Consider the following 14,523-nt stretch of genomic DNA (forward strand, 5'->3'; position numbering starts at 1 on the left):
GTCCTTACGGATAAAAATGATAAGCTTTCTCCAAAGGCCATTCCTTGCGCCTTTCTTGGTTATTCAGAAACCCAAAAGGGTTTTCAGTGTTATGATATTAAAAATGATAAATTATGTCTCCAAAAATGTGAGTTTTTTCGAAAATCTTAGTAGTTTCGAAAGTCTTGTATCTCATGATGAGAATGTGGATTATTCATTTTTATTTGAAATGTTAGCTAAAGATGACGATACAAGTGATGATGAGTCAACTAAGAATAACTCAAGCGATAATGAAGCCGAGGAAACTATCACCTCTCTGCTCTCTCCTCCTCATCAACATATCGATGAGGGATTATCTAGAGAGCCCATCACCTATGTCCATAGAGATAAAAACACCTTTAAAAGTGCTCTTGAAAGATATGATGACACCAATAGGAATGTTTCTCCAAGAGAGGAGAACCTGCGAAGGACCGAAAGACATAGGAAAGTTCTCTCTAGGTTTATCTCATATGACTCTTTTTCACCTAAATATAGGGTCTGTCTTAGTGCCATTCATTCTTACATAGAACCTAGAAATTTTGAGGAAGCACGAAAATGTTCTGAATGGGTAGAAGCTATGGAGAATGAACTCGGTGCTCTGAGAAGAGCCAAGACTTGAGAATTTCAAGATCTTCCTAAGAGTAAGAAAACAATAGGATGTAGATGAGTATTTAAAGTAAAAATTAAGAGCGATGGATCTCTTTTGAGATATAAGGCGAGATTAGTTGCAAAGGGATATAGTTAAGAATATAGAATTGACTATGAAGAAACTTTTGCCCCTGTGGCCCGAATGATCACTATCCAATGTCTTATCACCGTTGCCTCAATCAACAAATGGAACATCTATAAAATGGATGTTAAAAACACCTTCCTAAATGATGATCTAAATGAAGATGTATATATGGATGCTCTACCAGGAATGGAGACTCCCAAAGGGAAAGTGTTTCGCCTTTACAAAGCACTTTATGGTTTAAAACAAGCCCCCAAGGCTTGGTATGATAGGTTTAACTCCATAATGTTAGAAAAATGGTTTTTTATCCTGTTTCATTGACACTGCCTTGTTTGTAAGAAAAAACAATGCAGGGATTGTCATTCTGCTTTTATATGTGGATGATATGCTTATAACCGGAAGTGATTCTAAAGGGATTAAAAGTATAAAATCACTTTTGAAAGATAGATTTGAAATGTCTGATTTAGGTTTTCTAACTTATTTTTTGGGTATTGAAGTAGCATACTCTCATAGAGGGTATTTTTTATCTCAAACTAAACTTGCCTCTGAGATTATTGACAGGTCAGGTATTACAGATGATAAGGTTTGTGAAACTCCTGCTATAGTGGGAGACAAAATGAAGATTGATGATGGTATTCCTCTCTCTGATCCCACCCCCTACAGACAGCTTGTGGGATCATTGATGTATCTGAGTATTACTAGACCAGATATTTCTCATGCAGTTCATACTGCAAGTCAGTTTCAACATGTACCAACATCGGTTCACATGAGTGCAATCCTGCAGGTCGTAAGATACATAAAGGGTACACTAAATAAGGGAGTATTTTTATTCTCTTCTTTTGAATTAAAATTAATTGCTTATATTGACTCTGACTTGGGAGATGACCCAAATAATCGTCACTCGACCACCGGTTTTTGTGTGTTTTTAGGAGATTTACTGATCTCATGGAGATGCAAGAAGCAACAAAAAGTGTCTTTATCCTCAACTGAAGCTGAATATTGAGCCATGACTACTACTACCATAGAAATTGTAGGGATTCATCAGTTATTAGAAGATATGGGGATCAATGTTGAAGGGCCCACCAAGCTATGTTGTAATAACAAGAGTGCAATTTATATTGCCAAAAATCATACTTTTCATGAGCGGACTAAACACATTGAGATGGATTATCATTATGTTCAAGAAGCATATCTCAAAGGAGTCATAGATCTTCCGTATGTAACTTCAGAATATCAGTTGACAGATTTCTTCACCAAAGTTCTGTGTTCTCCATGTTTCCAATTCCTTCTTGGCAAACTTTCAGTCATCATGCCTTAAGTTTGAGGGGGGGTGTTAAATTGTAATGTCCGTATATATTTTATATATAAAGAAAGATACATATATATATATATATATAAGCCATAAGGGTATTTTAGTCTTTTCCTCTTTTGCGCATATTCCCTTTTGAATGTGCATGTAATTCTCCTTTTCTTTTTATTTCTTTTTACCTTTTTCTTTTTCCTTTTTTTACTTTTCTTTTTTATCTTTTTTGAATTGTAATTGGAGGGACCCAATATGATCGTTGGGCCCATCCAACGGTCACATTTGTGACCGTTGGAGGGGCTCCAACGATCACATTGGGGCCTCTCCAAGGCCCCCTTTTTGTGTATTATATATAGGGGTCTCCCCCCTTTTTGTATTCATTCTTGGAGCTTATGCTCTCCAAATTCTTCAATACAAATCTCTTATATTTTTATGTGTGTACATTTGTGGGATTTAGTGAGTTGTGCCTTTGTACACAAGTGTTCTAAAGTGTCCTTATTGTGCATATATGCACGCGTTTATCATCAAGAATATTAAGGTCTTGATCATAGTATCTTGTTTAAGATACTTTCACAAGATGTGATCTATGTACTTGGTTTTATAGGGATCAGCTCTTGAAGTGTTCGATTCTGACACATGGGTGGGTTTTTATAAGGTTCGAAAAATCAATGGTTCGAAATCTTTGTAAATTTTCGAGGCTCCAAATATCATTTTTTTCATCGAACACACATGATCTAGGTGTGGATTCCTCGTAAATCGGTCATGCTCAACACATTTATGGGGTCAGAACGGCAGAAAAAACCATTTAGCACATATCAATTTCGCACTTACCATTTCTCTCTCTCTCTCTCTCTATATATATATATATATATATACATATTAATGTATATAGATATATACATATGCAAAACAATAAGTATATATATGTATATATAAACAATAAACAATATGATGATCAATACAGTCTGGTGGGCCAAGCAATCCAGATTGTTGTGAATGCACCTTGAGTTTGTGGTTTATCTTTAGGTCCAAAAGGTTGGAATGGGCATTTTTTTTATACCATATTTATTAAATGTCTAAGTTTGATAGAGCTTCAGTCAGTACACAGAGTGCCATTTATACTCGCTGTGTAGACTTTGAGTTAGTACCTACAACAGAACACTGTTGTGATTTATGATTATGCCTATATCTTATATAGAATTGTACCACGTTCCTGAAAACAAATTACATGGAAGAGTTTATGACATTGATGTCAACTTTTTTGCCTTTAGGATGAAACTGCTTTGCGCTTGGTTGATGCTTCTTTGCGAACATCTGAGTACCGCCCAGTCAATATTTTAGTAAACTTTTATTCAGGTATGGCATTTGATAAACTTCACTATGGGTAATAATTTTTTTTAAATCCCATGAAGTTGCTTCAAATTTTTGGATGATAAATGAGTACTGCTTTAAACCAAGTTTATTGTTTTTAAGTCTCATGGAAAACACACGCGCACACACACACACACACACACTGAAATTGACAAACAAACGTTCTTAGAGGACCACATGATCTGCTTGCTGGAGAAGCACTATTTTTCACAAAAGTTGCCAAACATATGTGGGTGGGTGGGGGGGGGGGGGGCAGTGGTGAAAAAAAAAGAAAAGAGCTTTTAGCATCTTAATTTTCTCCTAAATTTCTAATAAAATAAAATTGAGGTCACTTTTTCTTCTTAACTTTTAAGAAAGCAATTGCTCTTTTGACAAAGGTCTCTTGAGTTCAAATCCCACTGATGGATGCCATCTGGGCTATTTACCAACAGAAAAATAATTCTTACAGTTCTTGTAGGCAGGGATTTAATGTCAGTGCTTCAAGCTAAATTCCTTAGTTTATATTTTATGCAAAAGTTTTTCTTTTCATTCTCTTGTATATTAGACAGCAAAATAGGACCACAAGATTCCAATAGATCTTCAGGAATGGTGTATCTTTAGTGGATCTCATTTTGCTGAGAATCTATGGTAGAAAATGAAAGCACCCAATCCATATTTCTAAATTTGCTGATCTCCAACACTTTCCATGTTTTTGGAGGCTAATTTAAGTTCTTTTTTGTTAATTTATTTCTAAGGCAGACCAGAAATTCCAATAGATGAAGTTGTTGTGTGAGGCTTTATGATGGAATATCCACATTTTTGTTGCATCTTAACATTTGGGTTATTTATTATTCTTAAGTGTTCTATTAATTAGTCAATTATAGGGGTCTTATGCAATGGAGTTTTCTCTTCTACTGATTGGACACATTCTTTTGTTATTTCTTCAGAACCTGAATACAAGTTTAAAGTCCCGAGGACCAATTTTTTCCCACAACCAAATGTAAGTTTTTTATTGTGAGTTACACATCTTAGGGACGCCAGTTATATGTGAAGCATCAGGCTGTTAAATGGAGCTTATTAAATTACTTTATGTTTTGAAATAAAAAACTAAAAAGAAAGAAAGAAGATTGAAAGTTTTGGTTCATATTTGTTCTTTGGTTCGTTGTTTGTTGAATGTGATGTTATTAAAAGCCCATGCCTTCACTGAGATCTGCATACACGTGAGAGAGGAAGAAGACAAGGTGTGCAGCCAAGAATTCCATGATTTTTCCTTGTGGGTTCTGTTTTCATTAATCAGCATATAAACATTGTATTAGGGTATGACAAAATACTGATTTACCCTTAATACATTCAGCATATTACATTACAATACAAAACACAGCATCTGACCACTTTACCCTTACATACAAACACAGTATTTCTAACAGCCTCCCTCAAGTTGTACATGTCTTCTTGATCATGGACAGCTTTCCTTTAAGAAACCAAAATCGCGCCTTCGATAATCATTTCGTGAATATATTAACTACCTGATTTTCAGAACCAGCTGTAATGAAACAAGTGGAAAGCAAAAATACAATGTGCACAAACACATACACTAGTGCACTAAGGGACAATACAAAGGCACTATACAAGCACAAAATGCATACAAGAGCTTCAAAGAGCTTAACAAGAACACAAGAAATAAAAAAAATATTGTATTAATCTCAAATATGCTTAGCAAAAGCATGAGCTACAAGGTGGAGCAAACAACCCCATTATATACAAGTAATGGGCATTTTGGAGCTCCCGACTCTATGGTCTTTTGACCAAAAAGCCCTTACACAATATAAAAAAGGACAAAAAATAAGGAAAAAAATAAAGATACAAAAGACAAAACTGTCCCTAATAGACAATACCTATTATAAGAGTAAAATGAGCAAAATGACCTTGATAGGCAATATAAATTACATAACATATATATAGTTATATATATATATAACTATATAGATATATATTTTAACACTCCCCCTCAAACTTACGGTGGGATCACCGAAAGTTTATTGAGAAGAAAAATGAACCGTGGTGTAGGAAGAGCTTTGGTGAAGAAATTCACAAGCTGGTACTCGAAGGTGACATACGACAATTCAATAGTTCCTCTTAAATATTAATCATGTACATAATGTCAGTCCATTTCTATATGCTTTGTACGCTCATGGAATATGTGATTGCTTGCAACGTAGATCACACTTTTATTATCACAACACATTTTCTGTGGTTTTGAGATAACAATTCCCATATCTTTGAGAAAGTTCCTCAGCCATACAAGTTTCATTGTTGTCATAGTCATTGCCCGATATTCAGCTTCAGTAGAAGATAATGAGACCTGTTGTTTCTTGCACCTCCAAGAGATCAGAGAGTTACCTAAAAACACACAGAAACCAGTGGTTGAGATCTTATCATTAGGATTTCCTCCCAGTTGACATCAATATAAGCAAGTAAATCTAGAGAGGAGGATGAGGATGAGAAAAGTCATTTTCTTATTGAATTTTTAATATATCTAATGATCCTTAGTACTGTACTCATCTGCAACTGACTGCATGAACTGTCAGGTCTAGTAATGGATAAGTATGTAAGAGATTTTGTCAGTTGTCGATATGGTGTAGGATCTTCTAGTAGTGTCCTATATTCAAGCCTTAACTTTGCATTGACACCTTCTTATCATCTAAAATTTCTTACTTAGTACAAATGTCAGCAACCAGTTTCATTTGTGATAGGATATAACGTCTGGGAGATTATGCGACCTTAATACCTAGAAAATATCTCAAGAAACCCAAATCAGACATATCAATTTTTTTTAAAACATTTTTAATTTTACTAACTCTATTTTTATCACTTCCTTTAATTATCATATCATCTATATATAACAACAATGTTATGATATTTGTACCTGTATTCCTAACAAAGAGAGTAGTGTCATAATAACAAGACCGAAAACCCAAACTTATCATAACAACACTAAATCGATCGTACCAAGCCTTAGGGCTCATTTAAGACCATATAACGCCTTTCTCAATTTTAATTTTTTCTCTTTTTCAATATTAAATCCCGGTGGAGGATCCATATATACTTCTTCACTAAGATCACCATTAAAAAAAAAAAATTTACATCTAATTGGTAAATAAGCCATTTTTTAATAGATGTAACAACTATGAGAGTTCTAACACTAGTGATCCTAGCTATAGGTGCAAAGGGTTTTTCGTAATCAATTTCATATTCTTGTGAGTAACCTTTGACAACTAATTTAGTTTCGCATCTTTCTAGAGTTTCATCACTTTTAGTTTTAACCTTAAATACCCACCTGCATCCTATAGGTTTCTTTCCTGAAGGTAAATTCACTATTTCCCAAGTATGGGCCTTTCAAAGGGCTTCTAATTCTTCATTCATAGCTTCAATCTAATGAGGATTATCTTTGGCTTCATTATAATGAGAGGGTTTGTAATAGGAATGAATAGCTAGTAGGCATGCCCTATAGTTTAGTGAGAAAGTCTCATAGGATACAAACCAATTTGATGGATTGAAAGTTCTATGAGATTTCCTAAGTGTGGTGTTTTCTAGAGTCAAATCTTGACTAGGTGTTTCATCTATTGGAAGGTCTTGAGAATATTTTTCATAAGTCTCCTTGTATCCGCTGGGTATAAACTTGAACATTTTGAGAGGAGTTTTTAATTAAGTTGTCATTAACAGGAGATAACTCTAAAGAACCATTGTCATGATTTTCATCAAGAACATCATTATCTAGAGCATGTTCACAAACATTATCATCATCACAATTTATCTCACAATCATTTGATTCACAAGAATCAATTTCTTGCCTTAGAAAGAGATCAAACAAGAATGCATAGTCTAATTCTTTTTTAATATTTTCTTTATCGAATTCATTTTCATTTTTCAAGAAGGTTACATCTTTGGACACAAAGTTTATTGTTTTTAGAGTCAAAACATGAATACCCTTTTTTATTGTTACCATATCCCATGAAGACACATTCAAAGGACTTTAGTGATAACTTATCACTTTTATGGGAAAGCATAAAGCATTTATAATAAAAAATACATAATCTTTTGAAATCAGGTGACATTTTAAACAAATTTTCAAATGAAAAATATTTTTTAAAGAATAGGGCTGTCACGGGCCTATTTCCTTCAATGGGCCAGCGCGGCGCGACGGTCCTTCCTTACAGCCGCAAGCCTACTCGTCAGCTCGCTTGCCGGTCGCGGAAGCTTGTAATCAGAGTGCAAGAGAGCAAGAGAGAATAGAGGGAGAGGAATTGCAATCACAAGAAGCAATCATAACGAGGGTGAACAAAAGAAAGCTCAACGCATTTACTTCATTCACAATTTTGCCCGTAGGCTATTACAGTTCAAGTATACGGGCTGCCCCTTCGGGGTATTGATTCACCTGAACCGGGCAGCTTACATCAGACTCAACAAAAGCAAAACAGACTCTAAGCGCAACTGTACACTGTAAGTCGCAAGGGAACATGCTCCCCCCTTCAAATCATGCGCCGTCCTCGGCGCCATCTGTTTCGTGGTAAGCCCTGACTTCAGCCGGGTAGCGGTTGTTCATTCGAAATGCAGGCTCCCACGTTGGTTCCGCTGTTTCCTTCCACTGCACCAAGTATTTCTTCGTTTGCCCCAAGTAGTTGACCTTATGGCGAAGGATCTGACTGAGGTGCTTCTCGGCCCGTTGTGCTGCCGGGGCCCTCTGCATGATGGGAGCGCGTTGTGGCACACTGCGTTCCGGGTCTCCATCATCTGAATGGAACTGCTTGAGGTTGCACACGTGGAACACCGGGTGCACCTTGAAGTCTGGGGGCAACTCCAGCTTGTATGCCAACTTGCCCACCTTCTTCGTGATGGTGAAGGGTCCCTCATACTTTCTGAGTAGTCCGCGGTGCCGCCCACGGAAGATGCCTATGCGACTAGGATATAACTTCACCAACACTTGGTCCCCAACTTGGAACCCTGCGGGCCGACGGTGCTTGTCCGCCCACTTTTCATTCTCTTTGCCGCTTTGTGTAAGAATGCCTTCGCCAACTCATTTTGCTCGTGCCAGTCGCGAACAAATGACCTTCCCTTTTCTTGTGTGGCAAGAGTGTGAGGGGTCAGTGGCTGCTGCCCCGTGGCTATCTCGAACGGACTGTGGCCTGAAGACTCGCTCTTCTGCAGATTATAACAAAACTGTGCCACATCAAGGAGCTTCACCCAATTTTTCTGATTGGCACTAACAAAATGCCTCAGGTACTGCTCCAGTATCCCGTTGATACGCTCTGTCTGCCCATCTGTCTGCGGATGGAAGCTAGTTGAAAACAACAACTCAGAGCCAAGTAGCCGAAATACTTCACACCAGAACTTGCCCGTGAAGCGAGCATCGCGATCACTCACAATGCTCTTTGGTATGCCCCAGTGCTTCACCACATGCTTTACGAACAACTCTACAGTCTTCTCTGCAGGGCACTCCTTGGAAGCTGGGATGAAGGTGGCATACTTTGAGAAACGATCCACCACAACCAAAATAGAATTGAGGCCCTCTACCTTCGGCAGACTAACAATAAAGTCCATGGAGATGCTATCCCAAGGACGTTCTGGAATTGGTAGAGGCTCAAGGAGACCGGCAACCTTCTGGTTTGTTCCCTTATCTTGCTGGCAGATGAGGCATGTCCGCACATACCCCTCAACGTCGTCTCTCATCTACGACCAATAGTAGCCGCGCTCAAGGAGTGCTAAGGTCCGCTCCTGACCAGGATGGCCAGCCCATAGTGTATCATGGCACTCCTTGAGTAGCTCTCGGCGAAGGCTTCCCCACCGTGGTACAAAGATGCGTCCCCCTTTTGTTACGAGGAGGTCATCTTGTAGCCAAAATCGTCGAGTCTTCCCTGCCTGTGCCAGATAAACAAGGTGTTGTGCGGTCGGATCCTGCTGCGTACCCTCGCGGATGCGGCTCAGCAATGCGCCCTCCAAATGCACTTCAGAAGGCTCTGCGCGCGCAACAGCCAATTCAGCCCTACGGCTCAGGGCATCCGCCACAACATTGGTCTTTCCAACCTTGTACTCTAAGGCAAAGTCGAACTCAGCCAAAAACATCTGGCATCGAGCTTGCTTGGGCGTTAACTTCTTTTGCGTCTGAAAATAGCTCGTGGCCACATTGTCCGTCTTGATGACGAACTCGGCACCCAAAAGGTAGTGCCGCCAGGTCCTGAGGCAATACACAATGGCGGTCATCTCACGTTCGTGCACTGTGTAACACCTCTCTGCATCCTTCAGTTTGCGACTCTCATATGCGATCAGATGACCATCTTGCATAATAACTCCGCCAATGGCAAAGTCTGAGGCATCAGTGTGGACTTCAAAGGGTCTCGAATGATCAGGCAGTCGCAGCACTGACTCCCTCACTAAGGCTTTCTTCAAGCCATCGAAGGCATCTTGGCACGCTCTAGTCCAGAGTCATACCCGATTCTTCTTTAACAAATCTGTGAGGAGTGCAGCAATGAGGGAATAACCTTCGATGAAACGCCGATAATAGTTTGCCAAACCGAGGAATGACCGCAATTCTGACACTTTGCTTGGCGGAACCCATTCCTGGATGGCCCTTATCTTCTGCCCATCCATACACAGCACACCACGCCCCACAACGTGACCAAGGAAGCTGATCTCCTCCTGCTCGAAGAGACACTTCTCTCGTTTGACATAGAGGTCATTCTCCTTCAACACCTGAAATACTGTTCACAAGTGCAAGGCATGTTCCTCCATGTTGTTGCTGTAGATCACGATATCATCCAGGTAGACTACCACAAACTTGTCTAAGTAAGGGTAGAAGATCTGGTTCATTAAAGTCGTGAACGTGGCTGGAGCATTTGTCAACCCGAATGACATTACTAGAAATTCGTAAGCAACATAGCGGGTGACGCAAGTTGTTTTCGGCTCATCACCTTCGGCAATCCTCACTTGCCAGTAACCCGATCGCAGATCTAGCTTGGAAAAGATACGGGCACTGCCTAGCTGATCGAACAAGTCCGCTATCAATGGCAATGGGTACTTGTTCTTCACCGTGATCTTATTCAAGGCACGGTAATCCACACATAACCGTTTAGAGCCATCATGTTTCATCTGGAAAAGGATCGGGGCACCAAATAAGGCTTTTGATGGGCGAACAATGCCTGCGTCCAATATCTCGTCTAACTGCCTGCGCAGTTCCTTCAGCTCAGCTGGCCCCATACGGTATGGAACCATTACAGGAGGCTTCGCTCCCGGGGTCAACTCAATCTTGTGGTCGACCTCGCGTCTTGGTGGAAGACGCTTTGGCAATTCCGGGGGCATCACCCTCCGAAACTCCTCCAATAGTGGGGCTAGGGTCGGTGGCACTGCTGCTTCCACCTTCTCTTCCTCTGCGCGCACTGCCACTAAGAATGTCTGCTCCCCATGCTTGACACCCTTCTTTAGTTGCATTGCCGACAACACTGAAGACTTGCCTTTCTGCGTAAGGCACTGCACTGTGTGAGACAGGTCTGACTCCATGATCGTCAGCGTGTTGAATTTTGGCAACATCATAACATTCTGGCTTTGCAGAAACTCCATACCCAAAATCATCTTGAAATCGTCCAGGGGCACCACAGAGAAGTTGGCTTTACCGACCCAACTTCCCACTTGAATAGCCACATCCCTTGCTTCACCAAGGATGGGCTTGGCCTTAGAGTTTACCGTTTTAATGGTCCTCTGCTTTGGCCCATGCTTCAAGCCCAATCGCTCTGCCTCTTCCCGCGAGAGAAAGTTGTGTGTGGCCCCGGAGTCTATCATATTGCTGAAGTAGACTTTTCATTCATAATAACTTCAGCGTACATGAGTTCCTTACTAACTTGCATGTTTTTAGCTGCACAACTTTTGGCTGCATTGATCGATCGCATGACGCCGATCCTCGGTTGCATAGTCTCAGTGTCACTGCATTCAGTATCGCTGCATTATTCCTGTGCAGCATTGGCTTGCCCGTCGTCCTTTACAAGGCACTTTGGGCATTGTCGGGCGATATGTCTATCACCACAGAACCAACATGTCACAACCGCACCCTTGTTGCTGTTGTTATGCTTTGTGTAGTTCTGTTTCTTTTCGGATTGATGGTGTGTCGACGCCTCACCTTTATCATTGCGCTGCTCATCCTTCTTGCCTCTGTGGTCAGGCTTCTTCCCAACTTTGGTTGATGGGGTGAAAGGCTTGCGCTGAGTGTCAACTAAGCGCTCAGCCGCCACATATGCATCTTCCAAAATACGGGGGTTGCTCCTTTCTACTTCAGACTGTGCCCATGGTTGAAGTCCCACAATAAACCAGTTGAGCATGTCGTCTTCTGGCATGTTAGGTATCTCCAGCATAAGCTTCTGGAACGTTCTGACATAGTCTTGCAACGAACCAGTGTGTTTGAGCTCACGAACTATCCGGTAAGCCTGTTTCTGCGCATTTCTTGGCATGAAGTAGTTGCGCAACTCTACTTTGAAGTCATCAAAGGTGTCTATCACACATTAACCCCTCTCCATGTCATTGCGCTTCCACTTCCACCAAGCAATAGCATCCCCATCAAGTAAGGCCGCTGCGGCCTTAATCCTTAGATCTTCAAGAGTCACATTCTGGATATCCAAGTAGTCTTCTACTTGGAACAAGAAGTTCTCAATGGCCTTGCTGTCACGAGAACCATTGAATTTTGCGGGTCTTGGCACATTAATCCTTGATAGTCTCTCACCATTTCCGCCATTTAGGGTCACCGTCCGCTGCAACGTACGGTTCCTCAACTCAAGATTGGTCACTGTAGTCGTCAATGAAGTGACCTGCCCCATTAGTAAGTTCACCTGCTCTTGCAGGCTCGCCACCACATCATTCAATCCATTGAATGATTCACATGCGCGTGAAATCGCTTCATCATGCGAAGTCACATCTTCCACCAGCTTGTTAACAGTTGCAACCAACTCTTCTTGGCCCCGAGGTGAACCTATCTTCTCAGCTTCGGCAACTGCCTTGCCTTTGGTGTTGCGCAAGTGTTGATAAGGCGCCACGATGTCTTGCTCACAAATCGCAGCCTGTCGGTATGTCTGTCGACACCGACTCCGGAGTCCCTTCCCCAGCACGAGAACGGGCTCTGGTACCACTTGTCACGGGCCTATTTCCTTCAATGAGCCAGCGCGGTGCGACGGTCCTTCCTTACCGCCGCAAGCCTACTCGTCAGCTTGCTTGCCGGTCGCGGAAGCTTGTAATCAGAGTGCAAGAGAGCAAGAGAGAATAGAGGGAGAGGAATTGCAATCACAAGAAGCAATCACAACGAGGGTGAACAAAAGAAAGCTCAACACATTTACTTCATTCACAATTTTGCCCGCAGGCTATTACAGTTCAAGTATACGGGCTGCCTCTTCGGGGTATTGATTCACCGGGCAGCTTACATCAGACTCAACAAAAGCAAAGCAGACTCTAAGCGCAACTGTACACTGTAAGTCGCAAGGGAACAAGGGCATTCTATTTATTAAGTATGTTGAAGTCAAAATGACTTCGATCCACAATTTCTTAGGAACAATTTTAGAAATAAGTAGGGTTCTAACGGTTTCCATTATATTTTTTTTTTCTGCTAACCCATTTTGTTGAGGGGTTCTAGGACAAGATCTTTGATTACAAATGCCATTTTTTCTCAAATCTTGAAAATTATTTGACATATATTCGCCCCTCAAATCGGATCTAAGAATTGAAATCACTTTGAAATTGATTTTTAATCATCATGTGAAATTCTTTAAAAAAAGAGAATACATCCGATTTTAAATTAAGGAAGTAGACCCATGCATATCTTGTGAAGTCATCAATACATACGACATAATAAGAGTAACCACCTTTTGATATAACCGGAAAGGGTCCCCGTACATCCGAGTGCACCAACTCAAAAGGTCTTTTAGAAACAAAGGTTCTACGAGAAAAATGTATAGATTTTATTTTTCCAAAAATACAATCTTTACAAGTAATGTATTTTTCATTCCAACAAGTCTCCAAAAAAGGAAGGAGATGCATCTTTGAAAGGCTAGGATGCAGAGTTACCAGAAGCTTTTTAGATAGGTGGGAAGCCTGCTTCCTAGAAACTTGCTTCGGAAGCGCGAAACTCCTCGCTTCTGAAACTTGATGAGAATTTCGATTCTCCCACACTTCTATTCTTTGCACACACTTCATCTATTATTCTTATATGTTCTCTCACTCTACTTTTCATGTTTTTTATGTGTTTCCTCTCTTGTATTCTTTGCACACACTTTATCTATTATTCTTATATGTTCTCTCACTCTACTTTTCATGTTTTTTATGTGTTTCCTCTCACACTTCTCGCTCACTTCTATGTGTTTTCTCACAGTCATCATTTTTAGATTTTGTTAAAAATTCAATTCTTATACTAAAAAATCATGAAATTTAAGAAGTCACTTTTATTTTAGTTTTTATTTGCATTCCATTTTGATTCCCATTTTAAAATGTATCACTTCTCGCTTTCGCTTCTGCTTCCCGTATTGTTTTTCGCTTCCGCTTCCCGTATCATTTCTCACTTTCGCTTCCTAGTCTGTCAACCTTGCTAGGTTGTCTAAGTCTCTTATGCCAAATTTTGATATTTTTTTCTTGGACATAATTACAAAATGACTTAGAAGGAATAATCAAAAAAATTATGTAGTAAAGATCTTCTCTCTTATGGCCTTGCTTAATCCGCTTTCCTGACCGGAGTTCCTGCATGGTACAACCTTTTGATGAGAAAGATATTTCACAACCATGGTCGGAAATTTGAGAAACCTAGAAAATATTTAAGTTAAATTTAGGAACTATTCTAACTTTTTGAAACAATTTTTTTAAGGAGTTTTTGAGTATAAAGTCCTAATACTTTTAATTTTTAAAGAAGTCCCATCGGCAGGTGAAACATAAGATAAATTTGAGTTGATGTATATGTCGAAAAGAGAGTTCTCATGAAGTGTCATATGAAAAGAGGCTCTTGAGTCGATGATCCAAGAACACATACCTGGAGGAGAGCAATGGTGGCACCTGATGCAAATGAGGATTTGAGAATTTGTTGAAGTGACTCTGTTAGTTGAGAGAG

General features: G+C 40.1%; 1 protein-coding gene across 4 annotated transcripts in view; it reads left to right on the plus strand.

Moving 5' to 3' along the window:
* The window catches only part of PFC1 (Ribosomal RNA adenine dimethylase family protein), a 44,924-nt gene that overhangs the window by 21,187 nt on the left and 9,214 nt on the right, over nt 1-14,523 (plus strand). For all 4 annotated transcript variants that reach the window (XM_089985721.1, XM_089985719.1, XM_089985718.1 and 1 more), the window contains 2 exons: nt 3,323-3,407; nt 4,349-4,401. In XM_089985721.1, coding sequence (XP_089841847.1) covers nt 3,323-3,407; nt 4,349-4,401 — 138 coding nt within the window. The remainder of the gene's footprint in view (nt 1-3,322; nt 3,408-4,348; nt 4,402-14,523) is intronic.

Source organism: Nuphar pumila, chromosome 13 (assembly GCF_984573655.1).
Source record: "Nuphar pumila chromosome 13, dmNupPumi1.hap1.1, whole genome shotgun sequence".
Lineage (NCBI taxonomy): Eukaryota > Viridiplantae > Streptophyta > Magnoliopsida > Nymphaeales > Nymphaeaceae > Nuphar > Nuphar pumila.